A 24,983-nucleotide genomic window follows, 5' to 3' on the forward strand; every position below is an offset into this window, starting at 1 on the left:
GTGTCAGTAATTTTGATGTTTGAATTAATAATAGTGCATACATGCTACTGTTTGCCTGCATATCGTCCTTGTGGCTTTTTTTAGTTACATTTCGTGGTAGTGCTAGAGAAATGGTTTTGGTTAGCAAAATGTAAAGCATCTTGTTATACAGGTTCTGTTTAAAGTTGCCCTCCTCTCCTGAAAGAAAACGGTATAGTTAATGTTTAAGGGAACTTAACATTGGCTGCCTGTCACACTGTCTTTCATAGTCAGGTGAGCTTAACATTGGTCTGAGAGCTGAAATAGCACTGAAGTTTTCAGAATCTGGTTGTGGAAAGGCATAAAGTGCTAATTGGGAGCTTATCTGATGCTACCAGCTGTAGGTTACTTAATGTAACAAATACTCATGCTAGCTGGAGGAATGATCTAACTTAATGCAAAGGAAAATGAGATACTATTTTGTAGTAGATTTGTGCTAATACTAAGATTTCCCTAATTCTGTGGGTTTTGTGGGGTAGTTTTCTTATTCCTTTCACCATATTTCCCCTTAAATGCGTTTTTAATTTTCCTGACAAATATGTCAGTCTACTTGAATATTATTAGTAAGTCATTGTGCCATGGCCTGTAGTGACCTACTTGCTTCTGTTGTGACTGAGAATCCTTGAAGGGCTTGAACAGCAGTTTAGAAAGTTGCTAACCACAAAGTTACCTTCTCTGATGCTTGTTTCCGCCTTTTTTTTTTTCTTTTTTTTTTTTTAGTGTAATAAAGATATAGTGGTTTGCTTTGTTGAAAGCAAACCTCAGCTCTCGCAGAATTTTCTGATCCCTAAATAGCAGGGAAGTTTTAAACGTTTGGTTTTGCAAGGCATACACTGGCATGTTTTTACATTACAAAATTACATACATGAAAACAATTTGTTATGCAGTGTCCATGTTTGGTTTTTTTTTTTTCCATTTGAAGACCTACGAGGTCAGCAGTGCGAAGCTGAGCACGTTTCGGTGTGCGGTCACTTCTCACTGGCAGCGAGAGATTCTGGCAGCGCAGCTGGTGGCAGTAAACATTCAGTACAGAACAGCAGAAAAGATGAACGCTTGCATTTTGGTTTGCATACACTTATAAATGGAGATCCACTTCGAACAAGCAGATCTTGTTTACTTCTTAGCAGGTAGCTGCTTTACTTTGAAGTTTCCCACTTGGGAATCCGTTCTTGAAAAGTTCGTGTTTGGGCACCTCATTTAACAATGGTAGAGATTTTTTGTTGCCTTTCTGGGCCAAGTTCAAACTTCTGTGTCATGGTTGAGGATTTTGTTGGTAGATAATAGATACATCTGCAACCTTTAATTAGGTTGATCAGTAGGTATTGGTGAACAAGATGAGTTCCTCTTGAGGCATGGAAAAGTGGACTCATCTTTCAGTTTTAGAGCTTGTTCTTGAGATAATTTTTGGGGAATAGATCAACAGCTGGTGATGGGCATAAACAAGGTCAGACTGGGCTGCTGTTGAGGTTTCACTGGGGGCTTTGAGGAGGTCACAAAAGGTGGTATCTCTGTTGGTTTTTTTAAACTATATACTAATTGTATTCATTATTTTTCTTGCTGTATTAATGAGTCTTACCAATCTGTGCTGCCCTAGCAAAAAATCTTTCTGTTTAGCTTAGTTTGTCTTTGACCATGTGTTCCCTGAAGCTCAGCTTTTCGTGAGCTTTTCCCATTGCTTTCTTTGTCTGACCAGTTTCCTTTAGCTGTGAGGATGGCTAGGATGACTGCTTCGGCATAACAAAGAAAAATCATACAGTATTATCACAGCTGAAGTACTGGTAACTTCATGGCTGCAGAATACAAGTTCAGCTGAACCAGCCAGCTCATAAAACCGTATTTTGTGAAATACTTGACTTACTCCAGGGCTGGGGAAACTTCATCAGATCTCTGTTGATGAAAAGAGTATGCTTATTAGCCACAGCTCTGGGACAGAGACAGGGAATGTTTAGAGTCCTCCAGAGATTGTACTTGACTCTTTTTAATATATGCACTGTGTTTCAAGTTTCTGGTGTCCTAAGAGTGTCCTTATGAAAACTGGTGTTTTTTTTCTAGAAACTCAGATTCTAGAAACAACCAGTTGTATGAAGCCTTGGGGTTGGCGGAGGAGGAAAAGAGGTACCTGTGGAGTGTGTATATGTATCTCTTCTTTTGAATATATGTCTAGATTTATATGTGACCCTAAGTGTTGCACTCTCTTGTCCCAAGAACCAGGACAAAAAACCTCAAATCTTTGGATTTTAACTCAGTTGCATGATTATTTTTGAGGTCTGAATTCTTGGGAGTGGAAATGCTGTAAAAGTGCAGTCTTTCCCCTTTCAGCTTTTTCCCCTGTGGACGGAGAATGAATTCTTTTCTCTCCGCTGTTCTCTAACTCAAAGAACTTGGTCTTTGGGAGAAAAAAAAAAAAAAAAAAAAAAGGAGATTGTTCTGCCTTTTAGCTCTTCCCTTACTTTTATTTTGGGAGAGTCAATCTTAGGCATCATATCAGAGCATACGAGAACAGCTCTCTCTAATTTTTCAAAGTAGGAGCAGAATGGCTCTTGTTAGGTTCACTCTCGCCCAACAAGTTTTGAATAGTGAATCTGACAAGACTTGTATTGTTTTTAGTTCTACTGCTCTGGAAAGCTGTGAGCCAAGGGAAAGATGCTGGCATGGTGTATACAGTAAAACAGCATGGGGTTAGTTCTCCTTTGCAAGGCTGTCTGCACTGCTGAGATGTTTGCTACTGACTATAGGATTATTATTATTATTATTATTTTTTTAAAGCTTATGTATGAATTAGCACACACACCTCTCCCGTCTGCCAGGAGAAGGCTTTCTCTTATCCGTGTGGAGCGAGTAGAATCTTAAAGCCCAGAATTATTCTCTCATTTACTTCCATAATCAAATACAGTGCATTGACGACAAATATCCCAGTGGAAATTTGATTTGTTTTTTAAGCCATGAAACTGATTTGGTCACTCTGTTCTCAGATTTGTAACTTCCATACAGCAACATAGTCTGTTTTGGTCTGGTCTACACTTTCGCACTTTGCAGTGCAGCTTTTCTTGCCCATGTTGTACAAGCATTACTGGCTTTCAGAACTGAAGCTGGTGTAAAGATGCTTGAAACACTTCAGCTACCTACCTAACATCTTTTTTTGTTTTGTTTTGTGTTTGTTTTGTTTACCTTTTTCTGACAGTAGAAGAAAATGAAACAGAGGACCAGCAGGCAGGTGTGGGACACACAGCCGCACAGACTGGTAATGCTGAATTCCTTCATTAGTGCTTGCTTACTGTTTGACAACAGTGTGAGGGATTTCTCTATCGGGGTGTTTTTGCACAGCCTGCACTCTTCCCTCTCTGTTTCAGCTTAGAATGCATTCTTGGGGCTTGCAATGGAAAATAACATTCCTCTGCCCTCACCTTTCAATTCCTGAGAATTAGAAATTCTGCCTTTTGCAGGTCAGCCAACTGAAAATGAGATGCTTCTGAAGTGCTGCATGCTTTTCTTTTCTTTTCTTCTATTCCTTTTTTTTTTTGTTGTTAACAATAATCCTTCCTTATGTCCCCCACACAAATCCCCACACTATGCCATTTCAGATTAAATTGGATATTCATTCCACTTCAACTTTTTTCGTATTTGTAAAATACGTGGATAAACGTAATTTCCTTTAGGATTGTTTGTATAATTTCTTACCAGTCAGGGATTAATTTAGGGCTCCTTAGTTTTAAATCAGTGAAATTTGGTAGATGAAGCTGTTGTTTGAGTCAGGATCACAGGGACATGTATTGTTAATAATAATGAAGATAAATAATTGTTAGTACCCAGTAACAACAAGGGCTCTTATATTCTCAAATATGGTTCTGAGAATGCAAAAAAAAATACTTCTGTCTTTGGTACTGATTCCGCAGAATTTTATCTGAAGAGCAGGACTGACTCATCTGAATAGTCTCATTCATTCAGCTGAGGTCACCTTTTGGAGTAAGGGCTGACTCCTTAAGGATATTCCTAGAAGGCTAGTCCTCTCTGAATAAGTGTAGGTAATTTGTTTGAGAACAGTTGGAGTTGTTCCTCATCTGAAGGTGAAGAATGCAGTTAATTTTTTCTTCAACTGGAAGAGTTTATATTTCTCTTGTGGGTGTGTCCTGTGGATTTGTGTTTGGTGTTTGGTGCCTTTTATAGGTTCTAGTGGCTCTAAGCATAAACTATATTGTGTGAAAAGAGGAAATAAAAGTGAGAGCATTCTCTGCTTTTTTAATGGGAATCCTCTCAAACTCTTCTGAACGTACTTGTGTCTCCATTTAGCTATCTACAAACTTGAAAAAAAGCAAACTTGTACTGCTGTAGACACATGAAGTTGAAAAATAGAGGACTGCAAAACTGGAGATCAATATGACAAGGAATGGTTGCTTTTCTGCATTTTTTTCTTCAAGTAATTCTCAATGGTTAAGTTGTCTTGCTAGTTATTTATTTCCCATCATGTCCTGTGTTGTTCTCTGTCTGTTTCTAGGCAAGATTTAACATTGTGTTTTTCTCTATAACAAGAATGCAGTGTCAATATTAAAAACAAAAAACCTTCTGATAGAGCAAGCAGTACAGAAGGCCCACACTGTGTACACACTGCCAGAAGTTTTTATAGTAATACTTTGTATCTAAGCTCTGGCTCTAACCATTAAATGTGCTTTTTATAGAGTACCAAGTTATAAATGTAGTGCAGCTACGGCATATTAATCTTACTGCAGAGATTTAATGAGGCAGTTGTTTTGCGATGGACACTATTGGGAGCAGAGAGCGACAGAGTTTTACTTTACCACTGAGCTGAAGAAATATTCCTTGCCTGGTAATAATTATAACCACATGATCTAAGTTTTCCTTTCTTTTGCCAGCACTTTTCCATGCAGAAGTAGCTTGGAAGGAGGTCTACTGCAAGGCAGTGAAATGGGTTGGAAAGGAGGTTGTTTTCTTGGTAGTTTGATGTTTTAGTTGTGATTAGCTATGGATCCTTGTAGCATAGGCAGAAATATGTAAGATGAGTTTCAAGAATACAGATAGTCTTTGCCAGTCCACTGAGATGGCTTTTAGATATTCATTACTTTTACTTGACTTTTATATGGGTTATAAAAAGTAAATGTGGTGAAACCTCATTTTTACATGGGCAGAATAGAATTTCTGCTGGTTGGCCTTAAACCGCTCCCATACTTGAAATTAATTGAAGTCCATGGCTTTATTGCCTCCAACACTTTTAAGCCAATGCAATTTTTCATTTTCCCCAAAGTTGCAGTTTTATTAGACCAAGCTACAGCAATAACATCCCTTATGAGGAGGAGGAAGAAGGGAAGGGGAGAACCACCTGCCAGGGAACATAGTAATGAGAAAATCATGCTTCTTTTAATTTCCATTTATAAATAATGTTAACATAAGCAGTAACAGAAGACGACTGTTCTTTCTCTTCTTCTTTTTTTTTTTTTTAAGTGCCCTAAAAGGCTGAATTTGTTTCTGTTCCAAAAAAAGTAACCCTCCTTTCCATAGTAGATAATTTTCAATGATATCTGCAGATGGAGCTGATGTGTGTATTGTTGCTGATATGTATTGAAAAATTTCAGTTGATGCATGGCATCCTCTGAAATAGGGAAGGGAAGCCTCTGGAAATGACAGTGGCATTTGCAGTTGTTGGGAAAGGTAATCCTGCTATGAAGACAGTCTTTGTTGAGGGAATTGTGGCTGTGATTGTTGCAGATACTGGGGAGAAAGAAATGTGGGAGATGAATGACGTTTGCCCTGAAGTCTGTATGCGAGCGTGAGCTTTGAACAGGAGGTTAAGGAGAAAGTATAGACGAATGCATATTGCATTTATAAAATACATTTCTAGTATTCTAGTATTTCAAAAGAGCAGTTCAAATAAGGCAGCTTATCCTCAGTTTAAGTAACTATTTAAGGCTAGACCAGCTCTTGATGGAAGATACTCGTCATTGTAACAGAAAAGCTATCTATTCACAAAGTGTCCAAATGATATTTTCTCTCTTTAAATATCTTTTTATTTTGGTGGTGACATCTCTTCATGGAAGCGGATCACAGTGGAAATGCGTTCATTGAGAGGGGCTGAGACTGCCAGAACTCATTTCACAAAGCTGTCGTAGGCTAAACTCGAACCTAGGTCCCAGAGGGTCCCACTTAAGTGTTGACCTAAAAACAAATGTGCCAGTTGGCTAGAGCATGTATTCTAAAGTTGCAGCAGAAGGGAATAAGCTTGACTGACTTCTGTCCCTGTAGAGTTTATATCTGCAAATGCAGAAGGAGAAGCAAAACATTTATTAGTCTTAAAATGATTCTAATTTTAATAACCAGTCTCTAAGTAGGAAGCTTTAAATTGAGCGATTCTTTAGGCTTTTGTGCACTAAGGGGTGCACGTGTGCCTACGTGTGTGTGTATTGCTGAATTCCTGTAAAGCGCAAGTCTTTCTGAATAATAAGTCTTGAGAATTCCCTCCCTTCCCTTTTCTTTCCTTCAGCATTGTACTTAAAGCAAAGTCAGACACTACCCTTATTTTAAAACAAACAGGTCTGTAAACTTTATGTGCAGCATTTAAATACTCATGTTAAAATTCAAACCCAGTGCCCACATTTCCCTGAGTGCTGTCAGTTTTATGAGATGAAACTGGGAGCTTGAGCTGAACAACTAATAGTATGCGATGTGCACATGCTGCCTTCCAACAAGTGTTTAATGATGTTGGGGTCAGTTTGCAATGGTTAAGACAATTACTTCTTTTTCTGAACTGCTTATAACCTGGTGATCTCCTAACTGCATTTATTAATCTTGCAAATATCTTGGAAAATGAAGTGGCAATGGAAGTTATTAGATTCAGAGCATTCAACAATGGCTAAAATGCCATAAAGTCTTTTTACTTAATCAGCATCCCTTTTTGGTGTGCAAATTTGCAGACTACTCCTCTGTTTGGAAGTGGCTGCCTAAGTGGAAGTTTTCACTCTTGGAAGAACCTTTTCAATGTAATTTGTTATATAGGGATTGCACTCAGTGTATAGGCAGGGCTTTTGCCCAGCAAACATATTTTTGCCTTCAGAATGTGTTTTTTATTTTAAAAATTTAATCTGGTTTCCCTCTGTAATAGAATTCCCTTAAAAATAAATTCTGCCCTTTACCCCTGTCAAAGAAATTCCTCGGTTTTGATCACGAGCCACATAGCATGAGGAAGGCTTCCTGACATGGGTCATTTCCAGTTTCTGCTTGCGGGTCCGTGTGTGTTTGAACAGTTGAAGGGCAGGGTGCAGCAGTGTGGACCAGAGGATGTAGAAAGATGATGAGAGCCCTGACCTTTGTGGTGGGCAGCAAGAATGCCAGCGCTTTGTGTGCAGTAGCAAATACAGGGATGGCTGGTCCCACACCACTGTAGGGTGCTGAGAGAAGATTTAAGAGTGGTTTAAAGTAGAATCACCCTCCTTCTCCTCCTCACCCCTTCCCCATTCTAACCTGACTTTAGTGTTAGCATGTTTTAGTTTCTCTCCTTTCAAGTAGTTGTGCAAGATCCTAATCAATTGCAATGCTAAATGAAGTGGGTTCACAGAGACCACCTCTGTGTTGCTGTGGACAAGAAGCCTACTCCTGGTTAGTCATCCCCTTGGCTAAAGAGCGTAACATCTTAAAATGCACTTGCACAATCTCCTGTTGTTATATGAGTTTGTCCTTGTTTTCTAAAATGACTTGTTTCAGTCTCAGCTCTCTCAAATATCTAAAAGGAAAGATGAGGCAGCCAAAGCAGAAAAGTGGTGAAACACTTGCATTCCTTTTGCTGGAATGTACACAACCATTTTTCTTCTGCATTTCACTTGTTGTACTGTGGTTCCCAAGGAAAAACAAAGTTAAGTGCCAACTTGCTTTATTAGGGAAGGCAGATTGTTTTATTTCTGTCGTTTGAAGGAAGCTTTTAGTAAAGTGGGCAAAAAGTCAGGAGTAGTTAAAGCTACTCTGTTGCTCCTCAGAGGAGGAAAAGTTTGAGACTTTACATTATCTCACCCTGCGCGGGTCATCTGCAGAACCGAGGTGGTGCAATGAGCTGTGTGGCTTATCTGGGCACAGGGGATGGTGGTGAGACCGCACATTTCTTCCAGTATAGAAGCTTCAACTGGGCTCAGGACTGTTGCTCTGAGGCTAGAGCTATCCTGGTATCCCCAAAATGCTTGTTAACATGTCAAACAGACAAAGCTCTCCTTGTGCACTATTCAGGTTTTACAATAGTTAGTTTCCAGTTTTCTATGATCTGGCAAATACAGGAACTTTAGCAGGTTTGTCTTCAGTCAGGCACAAGTTCAAAGCATTTGCAGCATTTGACCCAGGGTATAATCTTTCTAGGGCTTTGTTTGTGTCAAATAGTGTGGTGATGGAGTATTTGGAGCGGGTCGTAAAATCAAGATTAATTTCATGTTTATGTAAATTAAATTTGTTAGTCTCTTAATTCTGGTAATTTCCTGTGAAACGCTGTAGTTAACAGTGAAAAGAAGTTTCTGCACACTCATTGATTTGATTTTTCTTTTCATTGAAAACTAATTGCATAGGTGGTTTATCCTTTCTTACAATGATCAAAGCAGCTTCAATAGCTGTGATAAAATTGACAAACCTAACATTGAAGCATGGCAGAATTGCTTGAGTGAGAAATGGAGCTGCGTTTGTGGGAGTAGAAGGGAAAGTTTCCTTTCATCGAGATTAGAAAAAAATTAAGGAAAAAGCCTCCTTTGCTTATTTAGCAATAAAATCTACAGTGTGCTTCCAGTTCATACCAAATATGTTTCTTCTCATCGCTACCACAAGAACCTATCTTTATTTTTTTTTTTCTTTTTAAAGGTTCTCTTCTTAGATGCCTGACATCATGGTCTTGATTTTCTTTCAGACCCTAACTGTAAACTAGAAGACAAGACAGAAGATGGAGAAGTGCTAGACTGCAAGAAAAGGCTGGATGAAGGGGAGGAGTTAGAAGAAGAAGCTGTGCACAGCTGTGAAAGCTGCCTCCAGGTGTTTGAGTCACTGAGTGATATCACAGAACACAAGATTAATCAATGTCAACTGACAGGTAAACAATACTTATCACTTTGTGGCTTCGTGCACTGTTCTATTTCTAATTCCCACCCTCTGCTTCTGATCTCACTCCTCCTTTCTCAGTTATTTTACTCCTGCACTTGAATGCTTGGGTGAGACCTTTATAAATAGATTCTGGGACAGTATTATACTGTAAATACGGCACTGTAAATTTCCTTTATACTGAAGGATGTATGGATAATTACTGCATTGTCACTGTATTTAAAATGTTTGTTAGTTGTCTGTGCTGTGTGCTGGCTGCTGTGTGTATTTTTTAGATTTTTACTGTATTTTGCTAATACCTGTATATTTTCCTAAGTAACTTGTGAATGCAGAGGGTATTTGTAAGTGGGGTTTAAGTGCAGCCACATAATGAATGAATTCACACAAACGCGTGTTGCAGATCTGGGCTGGATGTTGCGTTGGTCTTACCTGTTAACTACAAATGACTGTACAGCAATCAGTAACTGAAAGTTGAGAGGAATGAAGCAAATTGTTAGAGGGGAAAATAAAATCCCAACTTTCATCAAGGGGCAGAACTGAGTGCTGATCAGATACGACTGAGTTGAGCAGAGCTGGGTGAATGGACCTGTAGCCAACCCAGGTTCCTCTTTCAAATGATTGTAGCCAGCCCTCTCACTTAGGAAACAACATGAAATCTGCTGAAGTAGATTTGCCCTCTAGTTTTAGTATGTCTTTTGATGTTGTGCACTGTAGGTCGAAATAGACTCAGTATCAACAGAAAGGCATTTTTATTTTTTATTAGATGTTAAATTTTAGCCTCTACAGTGTAAAACATATTTATTGTGCAGTTATGTTAAAAACCTTTCTTTATTATGACTTTGTAAACAAGGAAAGCCATCCTTCCCATTTGGGAATGCTTTTAGAAAGCGTTCACGTGCTCATGTTTGGAGAGCTTTCTGAGTTATTTTTGGTTCCAGTAGATCCATAGGCCAAGTCGTGGCAGGGTGACATAAAAGTCAAGTAGCAGTACTGCTCTTGAGGACAAAGTGTGAAAAGAAGGTGAGCAGAAGAGAAATAAGTGGGCAGGAGCAGAAAGAAAGTTGAGGAAGTAATGTGAAATGGTTTTAGTCCCAACTTCAAATTATGGAAGATGAAAATCTGCTCCAGCAAGAAACGTTTACTTTTATTTGTATATCACTTTGCCTTTTCTTGCCTGTAAAATGTTTTCCTAGCTTCAGATATAGTCAGTGCTGCCATTCCCTGATCACTCCTATGAACTTCTAGAATGTATTTATATTGCTTGTGGTTTCTGGCGGTATGGCTATTCTCTCTGTTTTTAAAAAACATAATGTTGTTCTCTCTTTTTCTTCATGCCTCTCTTCTTTCTTTTGTTCTTTTTGTGTAGAAAAATTAGTGGCTTTTGCTTGTCTCTTCCTTCCCTCTCCCAGAAAGCCCCGATCCTCTGGATCCCATTTATTCCTCCCTGTTTTTTCACCTTGATGTGATATGGCAGTTTCACCTTTCTGGTTAGTTAGTTGTTGCCCCCGCCTCCCCACTTCTACCAAGCAATTTCTCTGCTTCAAAGCTGGAAGCAGAACGCACTGAGCAGTGCTGGCACAGTTGGGTTGAGAAACTGAAGAAAAGCAGATGGGGGGAGCAGTAAGTAGGAAGAGGCCCGAAGCACTGCTCCTGAACACAGCAGTGCTTGCTGAGAGTTGTGTTGCTAAATGCGAGTGGAAACTAGTATGCTGGATTAATCAATTTGGGGTGCATGTGTAAAGGCAGGAATGTATGTATAATGTCAGAGGACGGTGGAATGAAAAAGAATCTTGAAGGTAATTGTTTAAGTTCCTAAAAATATCTTTGCCTCGTTTTCAAGGAAACTTGTGATAGTGAATGGGTAGAGATCAGATTGTTTGAAAGCTAATGAATAAAAACCTAAACAGCACATCCTTCTGGACTACTAAGTTGACAAAAAGCCAACTGTCCTTTGTTTCTAAATATAAATGACCAAAATACACCCTCAAGTTGAGAGAGGGACCTGGATTAAATGGCCAGAATTAAGGATTTCTTCTGTCTCCAGCAAAACCTTGAGTATCAAACATGAGAATTGAGTGTTATAGTGTCTTGACTGCCCCTAATTCTACCAACCTTGTAACATGCTTAAGAATGGGAGTTGCCACTGTAGGTTCTCAGATTGATACTGAGGCTTCTAGTTTTTGCATTTGGGAATGTTAGATGAGTTCTTTCTGAAGCTTTGATGCTTCAGTGGAAGGAGTAAAATTACTTTATTGAATCTTCATTCTGTGCTCCTAACCAAAGATGAGAATGGGGAGAAGGGAGCTGGTTTATTAAACAGTGGTCCCAGTCTCTCAAAGTGTCAGTTACCCCCACCTATTCAGAGGATAGTGGAAGATGAGCGTTACTTACAACTCTGTGAGATTTAGCTCTCAGGATCTTGAATTGCTGTTCTCTTGCAGATTTTTTCAAAGGAGAAGAAAAAAGTTCTCCCCAACTGGTTCCTTCCTGTAATCTGTTGTTTGAATTGAACTCGTGTTCTTTTTCTAGAGGAGGGCATAGCTGCTCTTTTATCCTAATGTCTGCGCTATTGATCTTTTCAATTTGGGTCTGATCCAATACCCATTGAAGTCAATGAAAAGATTCCCATTGACTTCAATGGGGGATGGAACAGGCCCTTCATGAGCTATTTAGTAATATTTTTTGCTATCATCTGAAATTCTTGTACTGAAGCTTTCTCTGAAAAGGTGATGTTTTATTTATGTTAATTGCTGACAATTCCTGTGATGTTTGTGGAATACAGATAATGGATAAACGGGAGAAAAAGTCCAAAAAAATTCTTTGCAATAGTTGTAACCACAGGCAGATAAAATGCTGAACTATATTAATTTAGTCATTACAAAAGATTGGCAATAAAAATATGGATTTAATAGCGTTTCTGTCTGATGTTAATGCTTTTCTCACTATATCCTTTCTGCAGCATTTCCATTTAATAACTCATGAGCCACTTGCACATTGTCATCCTCTAAGTTGTTTATATAAGTAAAGGATCCAATTAGCATGGTTATGAACCTGATGTCTTTCTAGTATATGTCAGTTTGGATCTCACTGTAGGAACATACATGCAGGATCAAATGTGGTGCATTACTGATAAACCCTCAACTGCACCTTCTCTCCTTCTGCAAACAGGAAAAGAAACTTAACCTTTTGCAATTCTGCCATATACACTGTTGGTGGGGCACAATTTGTCACACACTTCCCCTATTCTCCTGCTTGATGTAGAATCTCTTCTTCCTGCACAGTGCTTTGCAGTGTTTATTTCATCTTTCAGTCCTCAAGGATTATACTGTGTGAAGTTTCCTCTGTATATGTGAGAACTGCCTCTCAACTGGCTGACTCTGTGTTCAGAGGTGTTCAGCTCAAGCTTGGTTCTCTTGAAGGTCCTGTAGGTCACTTTGGCATCAGAAGTCCCAGTCAAAATCAGAGTAATGCTAGAAAAAAGAGCATCCTGCAGTGAACATGCCAGTCTAGTTGACAGAGTTGTTGAATACTGCCATGCTCCGCCTGAATGTCAGTAGACCTAGTGAGTGTTACATGCCTTCCCTGCTAGCCCCAGTGGCATCACAGGCTCTAAGTCTTGCCTGAAAGCAGGCTACTGAATCGTATGCAGTCCTAGCTTCAAGGCTAAGGGTGTTCTGAGGTAAAAGACATGAAGCATTTCTCCATTGGGGATACTTATTTTACCTTTAGGTGATTAGGTAGACTTAGTTTTATGCTTTGGTCTCTAGCTTAGTGCTAGAGCCTTGACAGGTTGAGTAAGCATGTCAGTAGAGCTAAGAACCATTCGTGTTATCCCCTAAGTTGTTTCTGATGTTGAAAAGGTTACTGGCTATTGCTGTGTGTCCCCTTCCAATGAGGAGATGCAGTCCTGCTCTCTAGTGCTGCTCAGAGATTCCTCTTTCATGACATCTGAAAATAGGAGAATCCAGGAGATTAATCCAGGAGATTAATTGGGGACCAGTTGTTCTGAGTGCTGCTCTCTATCAGCACGGGAGTATCACTAGGCTGGGAACTTCTAGCTAAGTATTTCTGTGTTTCCAGTTATGACCAAAATTAATTTTCATTGATAACATCCTCCTGTGTGGTTGAGAAACACCTTCTTGCGTGTCTAAAAATAAGAGGTTGTGCTACCTAACAGCGTCACAGACAGCATGCACCACGAGTGATCATGGACTTACCAAATGGGAGATTACAGAGATTCCACTGTAATGGTTCCCTTCTCTTGCCTCTTTTCTTCCTAGTTCCCAGGAATCTTTCATCTTTCTGAATGTGCTGGTAATGCCAGGACCATCTCCTTCACTAGAAGACTTGAAAACTTTCCATGGGATTTTGTCCCAAAAGATGTATGCTGTGCATAGTGAGACCACAAGATAAATCTTGTGAGCACTTAGCATTGTCATGCTTTGATATCCCAGCTAGACTTGCACTTCCTGCTAGCAAAAGAATCCTAGAGTTGGCCAAATACATTGCAGATCTTGCCATTGTTTTTCCAGTTTCCACTATCTGTGTGGAGAAAAGATGCATGGCAAAGGTCCTTGGTCATTTCTGCAGTACAGAGAAAAATCTGAGCTTGATAAAAGTGCTTCTGAGGACAAGGACCCTAAGAAGTTAAATCTATGATGCACCAAAAGCATATTCATCCGCCTCATTGCAGCTAGTGGCACACTGCCAAGCACTGTTTGCCAAGTACAGTTACTTCACTTGAGAGAGTCACCCTGTTTCTCTTGAGAATTCCTGCACCAAGGACTGCATATGGATTTTACATTAAACAGTTATTGAATGAAAGACAAACAGTGCTTGGACTGGGGACTTGAGCTTAGGCCTCTCTTTTTCCTTAGAGGGCTTCCCAGTTGCTGTACTACAGAGACATGCTTCTACTTTTCCATTTGCTTTGGACCACAGACTTCTGACTTCTTTTCCACAAAATGATGTTCTGTTTGACTGAGACAGTGGAAAGCAGACCCTCTCCTCCAGTTTCCTGCCCCAGCCAACACACATCGTAGCTCAATGGACTTCTTTGAGTTTGCAAGTTGTGGACTCGCATCCTTTCAGAATTACATGGTCGAGGACCCATATCTGCAACTCCAAAGCCTTGGTATTTGGGGAAAAGAGGGAATAGGGTGCTGACTACAGCCTCTGTCTCCAAAGGTCATAATTTTGAATTCAGAGAGCAATGTAAAGCCTGTCAGTGGACTTGGATGGAAGATTTATATGCATTACAGAATGGCCAAGGCCTGCTAAAATTGTAGCATTTTGGAGAATCTGCCATACAGAACTTCATATGCAGAACTGCATGCTCCAAGGGAGGATAGACGAAGGTCTTGATAATTGCATTCTTAGAATTTCATATCAAAATTCTGTATAAATACTTCTGTAGGTAGCTTGGTACTGCTCAGATGTGGAGCGAACTTGTATACACTGGAGCTGAAAGCTGTGAAAGTAGGCAGCATAGCCTTCTTCAAAACCCCTGTGCTTACCTTGAGAGACAGTAGATCCATGATGAACAGCCGACATGGGCAAGGAGGCATAAACTCCTCCCCCTTTTGCTTGGAAACCATTAATCTCTGCTCTTGAGATTGTTAATTCATCATAAACCCAGTAGATCTTCACCTCCTGAGTGTTTTAAAAGCAGCCTGTTGCACTTCCTGAGCTGTCTGTCAGTGACCTCTTGTAAATGAAAGCAGCTGATGTCTGTGTCATGGAACTGTTATTCTTGACTTGGGAAACCCCTGTAATAAACCTGTTCATAAGTATTAATTGTAAATGCCAGAACTCTTGTTCTTTTTGGAGGTGGGAGAGGAAGCAAGTGGTGGTGTCTTCCAAGGGGCTTTGTGTGCTTCCTGTATATCTTTCATTGATATTTTTTTTTCCTCAATTTTGCTTCCTATTTTCTTCTTATTCTAGCCTGATTTTTCCATCACTAAAAAAGGCAGGTGATTCTTTTAGCACATACTGGCAGGGATAGTTTTGGTTGGTTGGCTTATCTCCTGTATGTGTCCACTGAGGACTTTACACCCTGTGAACTTGAACTCCCAACATAATGGCAAGGTACCGGATCAGAGCTGATGTCCCTGCACGGGTGAGGAAGCCCTTTCCTCGCTGAGTACCATGGACAGAGGCGCCTCCTTGCTGGCCCAGGAGGTCCTGGTCTGCGGCAGAAACCCCTCAATTGGAGACCGTAGCTCTCTCATTCATTGGCAAAGGTGTTTGGTGATACAGCTCCAGTGCAGGGGTTACCAGGCCTAGTTCTTGGTACAACTCTCTCTCCTTAAACTTCCTTTTATGTTTAAATAATCTGGCATCATGTATGGGGCTCTTAGGGCTCATTTTGCAGCAATCCATGCCTACTGGGCAAATGGAATATGGCAGCAGAGTTTGGCTAAAGTGCTGTTACACACACAACGTATCAGCTCCTGTCTGGAACATTAATCCAATCATCCTTGGACTTGGGCATCATACATTTGAACCATGCTTCTGATCACTTCTGCTCAAAGTTCCTCAAGTAAATACTCTTGCACCGAAGACAAGGAATGAATATTGAAGACAACAGTACACTGTTTTGCGGGTTAAGAGACCCCATGTGCCTGTCACACAAAGCCTGTTTTTCAGCACGTACGCAGAGGTTTATGTAATCAATATACCTTACTTCAGTGTCTTTTTCCCAAGTCATGCTCAGCAGTAAGACTTATGGTCATAGTCTGAAGCTATACCGAAGGACATGTCTATGTGGTGCATTTTTACATAGGACTGTGAAAGCATCAATTAGGCATACCTGACATGCCATTGTGGGTGAGTGCAATAGCATTAGTCTCTGGGAGGGGCCACGATAACATTATAAATAGCTCCTCTTCTGCCTTTGGTATTTTGTGGTTACAAAGCTAGCTCTACGTCATTGTCTCTGTCTCCAAGCACTGACTTGCCCAGCTCCGTGGCTTTTTCAGACTCAGTTCAAGGACCTCCCTGGCACTCTGTTGAAAATCTACCCCAGCTAGATCTAGAACTTTGCTTTATTACATTGACAGTCTGTTGCCCTATTTATTTATAGCCACTGCTGGGTGTTCTAAAGGTCAAGCTGTTTCCTCACAGAGAATTTCCAAATGGGCAGTACAGGGTATCTCTCTGTGTTACCATTTGGCTACTGTGTCTTTCCCATTGAATATTAACTTAGCTCTCCCAGTGCTCGAGTGACATCTCCCTCCTGTTTCAGAAGAGGGTCCAATTTCTGAGATCTGCCAGGTGATGACATGAGGTAATCCACTGACCTTTTCCAGGCATTGTGTGGAGAACGTAACTGCCAGAGCTTATTCGAGTTTTGGGAGAGCAGTACTATAATCACTATTTGATCTATGCAGCTGAAATTTCTAATTCTCATTGTCCAAGGAAGATGGTTGCCTGCAGGGAAGAGAAGGGAGGGGGCAGGGGAATCATCAACACTGGCACATATGTGAAGAAGAAAAAATAGTCATTACTTACCCTATGATAACTATGCTGCTTCCAATTACTGTTGTAATCAATATGGATCCTGTGGTCAAGCTTGTCTTGCTTTTCACAGTCCTCCGTAATACAGACTTTGAATTGTAAAGCTGCTGCTGATACAGGGTCATAGCTACCCTGACCTTTACCCAGTACAATGGGAATTCATGTGTATGATTCTAATAGACACACTATTAAAAATGAAATAATGATTGTTTTGCAGGTATGCACAGATATAAACCTACAGTCTGTATTTACTACAGTGTTTCAGAGAATCAGTTATTGTAGAGTAAATACCTGTTGTTTATTCTATGCTTCTATTTTACTGGAATATTTATAATATATTGTCAGTGTATTACAAAATGGATCTTGTTGCCTTGACAAATTAGTCTTTTTAAGTGGTGAATTTCCTGCACCTTCTAAAATAATTTTCTTGAAATACTTGCTGGTTTTATTATTGGTGCTTGCTTTAATTACCATTTAGAAATGAACGGAATGGGAGGTACAACAGATTATCGTTACTTATATGTTCAGCAGTTAAATTCATAGCTTGAAAACCAAATGTAACAAAATGCCCCACAGCTCTTTAACACTTTGCTTAATACAGTTGTAGAAGAACCTTAATTCATGTTTATACAATCAGCTGTAGAGTGTTAAGGCTTCTGGGTGATGTGGTAGTTCGCTAACACACCACCTATATGGGCTCAGTTTATCCTCTCAAGCATCATCTGGAGGGTGTAAAAACCCCGCTTTTTATGAAAAAAGATAATTATTGGGGGGGAAAAGTCCTTAAAGACATTCCAGTGCTCTGCCTGGTCTTGGCATAATAACCTGTCTGAGATGGTTGTAAAATCACTTCCGTTATTACCTTATTAACTTATTACCGTTAGTTAAAGGGAGTAGGCTTAAGACAAAAAGGAAGCACATCTTAATTCACCCAGGATGTTCTGAGCCATACCTTGTGCTTTTTGAGAAAGACTCCTATTCTATTGAATATTCTATTGCGGAAATTCAGTGGGATGTTCAGATAGAAATTTAGCCCTGGCACAGGGTCTTGCACTTATGGAAAACACTGAAACCTGCAACTAAAGCTCCTCTGTTTTTTTTACAAGACACCAGATATGCCATTAATTCCAACTGTTCTTCCAAAATGACTGACAGTCGAGGCAAACTCTTTCTTAATGCGAACCCTTAATATTCCTAATTTTATATCCCTGTACTTGTACTAAGAGGTCATAGTCCTTAGCTGGGGATATCATTTGGGAATGCTGTAGTGTAACTGAGATCTATGACCTCTTAATAAGCATCAGGAGAAAGAGATGGGGATCATTCTACAACATGCCCTGGGGGTACTTTCCCTTCAAGAAGGCAAGCTGGAACTGTTCAACTTTTTTCTTTCTTTCAGTTTTTTACCTTCGGGGGAAATTGATCGATTTGGAGATGATTATTCCATAATCTCTGAATTTTTCTCTTCTACACTGCAATGGGAACTCCTTGAAGTTTAAAGGGGTTGTGTCTCCTGTGTTCACTGTAGAATGAACCCAAGGAGTTTATGGGGACAGCAGTTCTCTTAGTACAGTTAGTGTAATAGTAGGCAAGTCTGGAACTAAAATACCAGGAGTGTCTGTGGACAAAAAGGGTAAATTTGTTGTTATATTTGGCTGACTAAACATGATCACAATCCATCAAAGATCAACATCCATCTCAATGGATGCTTCATTTGGGATTTCTTTTTTGGGGCAGGAAGGTGGGATTTTCCCAGAAATGTGGATGTGGTAAAGACGTGATAGAACTGCATGTTATTGTGGTGAACAGAGGCAAACTAGGAAAGGTGAACTGGCAGTTGATTTCTAAAAAACTCAAAACTTGACAAAGAGGATTTGACACAGATTTAATAATTACGTGAAATGCTGGAACTTTATGTGAGAAATTTTGGGTTTAATTTACTTTTAATGTTATCAAAATCTTGTTAAGTTTATACATTTACAAGTAAAGTGATTTAACATTTTTGTCTGTAATGTTTCTGAAGCACATAAAATACAGTAAATTATTTTGCCTTCCTTGTTTACATATGGGCATACTTTCAGGACAGGGAATGAACTGGAGTGATTCAAAATGTCTTTTGAAATAAGACTCTACGTAAGATAGTGCCGTGGATTGGCACTTGATCGATATATATAATATATGGGAATTCATTTTAAATTTCATAAAAATACCTGTCACTGGTTTATTACCTCCCTCGCCGTGACCAGAACTGGTGTCTCTCGTTTGTTTTACTGCTGGATCCCAGCAGGAAGTGCAGTCTAATGACTGAAGGAAGGTTGGGTGACTCATGCGGGGGAGGCTGGAGAAGGGTCAAGTTTTTCAAGTACTTTGCAAACCTACCAGCTGTAAAAGCAAAGCATAGGGAAATGAAATGGCAGTTGCTAATTTACCTTTCTCTGACAAATGTAGGCTTCAGCATGAGTGCATAACACATCAGTTTTACTGTTGACCCATAAATTAACATCAATAATTTTTCATATGTATGCATTTATTTCTTATTGGTATTATCTGACTTCAGTACGTGGCCAGAAGTGATGCTTGGATTTTTGCAAAACACTGAGCATGTTTGATCTTTACTGTAAATTCAGTTTCTAAGCAACACATCCTTTGTCCTGAACTATTTTAATATGTCAATAACCGTAGGTTTCTGTATGATTCTAATTATTCTTCTGAACTGCATTTGAAATACTTAAAACAGTTTTAATATTTGCTTTTTCTGTCATGTTATGATTAGAATATTTTGCATTACAGGACAATCTTTCCTTCACTAGGTGTCTGTGTAGCCTGACTGGAGAATGTTTTTCAATTTACGTCCATCAGTTGCTGGCTGTAATCTTTGCTTGACTGAAACCAATGGAAATGTCATTATTATGTTCATTGAGGGCAGGATTTCTACTAGTGAGTTCAAATTCTCATTCGATTGTATTGTTCTCAGGATTCTTCTCCGTGGCTCTCAGATCACTGCTTTTCCAAGACTCTTTATCATTTCAAAATAGTCAGTGCTTAACAAAACTAATTTCCAAATAACACTTCCCAAACAACTGGCTGTGGTATTAACTCTATAGTTGTAAGCAGTTTCCCGTGGTAGGTTAGTTTATAAGTAGAAAAGCTTCCCCTGTCTGCCATGATATCAGGTGCTCTCAAAAGCAAAGGCTGAGAAAATGGAAGAATGCAGTTTATCTTATTAAAATTAGATTCTGCCTCTTTTGTGATCCTTTCCACCTGTCTTTGTCTTTGATTTTCTCTCGTTATTTGGTATGCTTATTCTTGCTGCTGAGGCTCTGCTTTTCTGTCCTTGTTATCTTTATACTTTCCATTCTCTTACTGTTTCTGTAGGTGTGCTTTTATTTCTGTTGCCTTTTCCACTATCAGCAGGTCAGGTGTCCCTGCAGTTCTCCCTTTGGCTGAGAAGGGTGGAGATGGTTTTCTCTAGTACTGAAGTATCCCACTGCTGCTCTTCTTGTCTGTTCTCCCTTCTGTTTCACTCTTCACTGTTCTACTGTTTGTTTCTGTTCCTTTTTTGCCTCTAGGGTCTCCAGAATAGTGCTACTGTTCCCATTGAGTACTTCAGCAAGAATAGCAGACTGAAACTCGCTCAATATGCTTAGTTTCATTCTACAGCCTCTGCTGGACTTGATGATGCTTTTAACAGGAACCAAGAACATAGGTGCAATCTCAGGTCTACGGCCCATCTTGTTACTTGCACAGTTATCCATTGCAACAGTCTCATTTTTGATTTGATCACTTTTTGATCATTTTTATAAATATTTCAGCTTTTGTGTAATGTTTCTTTAGGAATATACTGTAGTCGATACCACTGAAAATATCTCAAGAAGTTCCCAAGTGGTAGGAGCATTTACCCCTCATGGCACGGGGCAAAAGAGTGTTTGGTATTCTACAGAGCTTGTATTTTTTGTCGTCTCTCAGTGCAGGCAGAGCTGGCCCTGATTTATTGTTGAGGGTTGAGTTTGTGTATACTGAGTTGGTTTCATGAAAGGCTATTGCCTTTTCTATTGCATTTCAGTTATTGGACAGTGCCTAAAGTGCTTAAAAATTACGTGTGTAGTTCTCCTCTATGGGCATGGAAAGAGGCCCAATACAAATTAAAGGGTAAATTCTACCTATTGCAAAATTCATAGGCTTGGCTACGAAGTCAAAGACAAGCTCTATATGCTATGAGTCCCACAGATTTTTTCACGCAATGTGTTTGAAACTGCACCTCAGTTAGTGGATCTGATGCTGTGAGAGTGGTGAAAGGACCTAGCAGATGTAACTGATTAATAAATACACGTTCAGTGTGTCAGTATTGTTCTTTGCATGCAGGGCAAACCTTATATTCGATATGCCTGTAAGAATTGCACAATGCCTTTCATTCTCTATGCTCCAAATCTTTTTTTGCAACTATTTATCTACAATACCATGAAATGTAGCCAGCTTTGCAGAAGACAGCAGCTAAGACCCATGAGACATAGTAGGGGTAGACAGGAAACTGGCCAAGAATAATGTGGCAAACCTCCTGCTCTTGTGAAAAATGCCACAGGATCTCTGCTGTCCACAAAAAGCAGATTGCGCTGCAACTTTTGAGATGCGAATGGGTGGATTATTCCACGTATGCATTGCCAAAAAATGGCTGATGCTTTGTTTTTCAGGTGAGTAGCACTCAGGGGAGTTCCACGTTTCAAAATGGTGTGACTCTTCTTTGTCACTCCGTGTCAGAGGTAAATGACAGCGCAAGCTCTTTTACCATACACAGAGGGAGGCTGGCTCTGATAACCCAGCCATAGCTGTAGAAACTGTTCCGCATGCAAGGGCTGTCAGTCCCACAGATTCTGAATCATGGGGTCTGAGAAGCAGCTCAGGGTAGTGTTTAACCCTAAAGTCGTATCCTTGCCCTCCCTTTTCTCCTTACCTCTGTTCTCTGGGAGCTCTAGCACAATATTTTGACTTGTGAGCCTGGCGGGTTGACTGTGTGGCAGACACTTAAGGTAATTATGGGCTTACTTATACATTTTACTGTCAAATTACGTAATTTTCGATAGAGGGCATAATGTATGCTTTCTAATACACACTCGTTGAGGCTTGGGGTTCTGCCTCTTCTTAGATAGCTTAAAAATCAAACCACGTGTTGTAACAGACCCCAGTACAATTGCCATGAAATGCGTGCAGCATTCCTCCCTTTCCTTCTATAACATTCTAGGGTGTATAAATACAGGATGCTCTGTGGAAGAAAAGTTTGGATTTGAAATCTTTTACTGTAATATGTGGAATGTGTTTACTAAACTGTGGAAGCTATTAGGGGTACAGGAAATGTTGTGTATTTGGGTAGTCAGTATGCTCTTAGTGAATTGAGACATGGAATAATCATTCTTCCATCAGACAAGTGCAGTAAATGTGGTTTGCAATCCAAATATTATTTGCATAGTTTATATTCTTTTATTCTTTTAACAATGAATTGTATAGTTTTATCAGAACTACATGCCTACTGCTGAGGAGGGCAAATGGGAAGAACAGAGAACGACATTTTTTATGAAGAAATGAAAAAAATAATTATTTTGCTATTGACTATAAATAAGTTTTAATTACACATTGCAATTGCGTTTGGTGACACTGGAACTGAAGAAATTTTACTCTGAGTGTAAAAATAGTTCTTAACATTTCCTCTACTTCTATGGAAGTGTCATTTTTTTGGATGGGAGAGAGACACGTTTTTCAGTAAGCATCTTTTCCTATAAAAAGATGTTGCAACTCTTGACTGACTCTGAAGTTGTTCATTATAGTATCCTCTTTCTCCTTCTTTCTTACACATTGCTTAAAATGCTGGATGAAAGATTATTCTTTCTTATTGCTTCTCAGTAAGCAGTTAAATCAGATTGAAAGAAGTCATTTTGAATTAATTAGACTGCATATGAGCTTTAGGGACATGGCTCCAATAAAGTACTCCTTAGTTGCCTCTTGTATAATAGTGTTTGCCCATAAAGGTGTTGTATGTTAAAATTCATATTTACATTGTATGTTTCAGTTTAAAATAATTACATTGTATGTTTCAGTTTAAAACATGCTTTGCAATTAGCGTTTTTGTTAGCATTTCATCTATGAGAAACATGGACAGATTTCCTTTTTTTTTTCTTCGAGAAACTGCACATCTTCTCCTGGATCCAAAAAGTACCTATTTTTGTACATGGATAGCTAGCCTACACTGGTGCAATGCTGCTAAAATAACATGTGTAATGTTATATTATTGTTTAAGTAAAGACTGTAGCATTCCCCATTTCCAGACCTTAAGAGCATAATCAGGCATACGGTATTTTAAGAAACACTAAGCCTGTCTGAGCAAAATGCCTGCAGGATCTCATACTTTTTCCCTCTATTTGTATTTTTTTTTTAACATAGACCTGGCTCAGATTTATGTAGTTCATTTGAAGTTCATGCAGTAAGTGGATTAATCATTCAAAGATGGATAGCTAAATAAAGTTACTTTACCTTAGAATTTACAACTGCAAAACTGATCTCATAAAATGAGTCCTCATATGTTATTTGGCATGATTCTTCTGTACCCAGCCTGCACTGTTTTCTATGAGCTACAGCAAAGAGGAAAGAATAAAATTCCTGTTTCCAATCTAAGGCATGCTTGGTGACTTGTTTCCTCCCTGATATTTAAAATTAAACAAATTCACTAAGCCTACCTTTTTAGCATTACCAGAAGTAGCACTGTATTCTCTAAGCTGAGGAAGCATAAAGAAATTATTCCCAGACTGAAACCCAGTAAACTTCAGACTAGAGTTTACCTTTACAGATAAAGGTAAGTAATTTCACAGAATATTAACCTTCTCCGCATTGCCTCGTTATTCAAGGCCATGTCTTCCTAACTTCATGTCTTCCCCCCCGCTTTTCATTTCTTTTTAAATTTCTTACCTTTCTTCCTTTCTGTACTACATTTGCTGACAATACGGAAGACTCATGTCCTGGTAGAAAGGGAAATGATGTAGCTGTGTGTTTGATCTTCTGTTTTTTAAAAATAACTTATGAGTAGTAAAAATTGTACATCAGTGACTAATGTTTCTCACTTTCAGGACTCTTGTGTTATGATTATTTGCCTTTCCTTTCAGAAGATTCATAAATGAAAGACCAGACATGGTTATTCAATACAGATTTGAGAAAGAAACTGGGGAAATGATTCTACTTGATTGCCGACAAGAAAATTAATGGAAGTCATTGCTCCCTCATGAAGAAAATAGGTTTAAAGTCCACTCATTTCTTCCCTTGTTAAGACATAAACAGATTTTAAGCTATTTAAAATTACTGATCCTGAAAAGCCAACCTACACGAAAGAGGTTCAGAGAGTGCATAGTTGAATGTGGAGGGGACCAGGTGAGAGTAGATGAGTTAGACTAATTGCCATCACTTTTCATAAGTAATTACTTACAGTCAGAATACTCTGCTTCATGTAGACAATTAGTAACATCAATGTTTTCATCCAGAGAAAAGCATACAGTTGTTTGGGTTTTTTTTTTTAAATAATTTTGAGCTTCCATTTTGCAATGACTGTTGAAGAAATATTGAGTGTGTCTCTCTTAAATCCTGTCCGTCTGGGGTTTAACTCCCAATATGACAGTCTCTTTTTGCCTTAGGTCTTTGACGTATTTATCCTCACAGTGTCTCAGTCAGGTTAGGAACATCTAAGGGTACTTAAAAATTAAATTAAAAAATCAACTTAATCATTTAAGGTGAGATATGCATGCTTGCATTCAAAGTTGTGATCCTGAAACGCTCTGCTCAGCTGTTGCCTCCCCTAAAACACACCTTTCTGGCACACTTAATGGTTTCTTGTCTCAGCCTGAGCCCAGAAGTACCACTGTTTTCTCTAAGATGAGGAAGCATAAAGAAACTATTCCCAGACTGTAAAGCAGTAAACTTGAGACAAGGATTATACAGGCAAAGGTAAGTAATTTCACTGAATATTAACATTCTCCACATTGCCTTGTTCTTGTGACCACCTCACAATCTAATGCTTTCCACTGCTGCTTCCAGGCCATCAAGAAAGGCAACTTTGAGATACGAGGTGAAATGGTATACCAGGGACTTGAATTTGGGGCATTAAGATTCACAGCTTATTTTAAAAGAAAAAGGAACACACACAAAAGACATAATGATAACTCTGTCTTGCCTGTTCACATTGTTCTTAAATAGCATCATGAGGTTCAAGTGTGGGAAAATGCTGCTGGAGATCCTCTGTTAGAGCTGTGAGGAATGGAGGGCGTGAAGAGGAGGTTCTTTGTTCAGTGGTGTTGCATTTGTCACTGTTTTTTGCCCTTTTCCCCTTGGCTTAGGTAGGAAATAGG

At 39.3% G+C, this 24,983-nt stretch overlaps 1 protein-coding gene across 2 annotated transcripts in view; it reads left to right on the forward strand.

The window, feature by feature from the left end:
* ZNF521 (zinc finger protein 521) overlaps positions 1–24,983 on the forward strand; it is a 232,158-nt gene that overhangs the window by 15,776 nt on the left and 191,399 nt on the right. Inside the window, exons 3-5 of one of the 2 annotated variants that reach the window (XM_074146354.1) lie at positions 2,071–2,133; positions 3,200–3,259; positions 8,900–9,079. In XM_074146354.1, the coding sequence (XP_074002455.1) occupies positions 2,071–2,133; positions 3,200–3,259; positions 8,900–9,079 (303 nt within the window). Of the gene's footprint in view, positions 1–2,070; positions 2,134–3,199; positions 3,260–8,899; positions 9,080–24,983 lie in introns of those variants that run through there. The other variant, XM_074146355.1, reaches the window with a different exon arrangement.

Source organism: Numenius arquata, chromosome 4, assembly GCF_964106895.1.
Source record: "Numenius arquata chromosome 4, bNumArq3.hap1.1, whole genome shotgun sequence".
In the NCBI taxonomy this organism is placed as follows: domain Eukaryota; kingdom Metazoa; phylum Chordata; class Aves; order Charadriiformes; family Scolopacidae; genus Numenius; species Numenius arquata.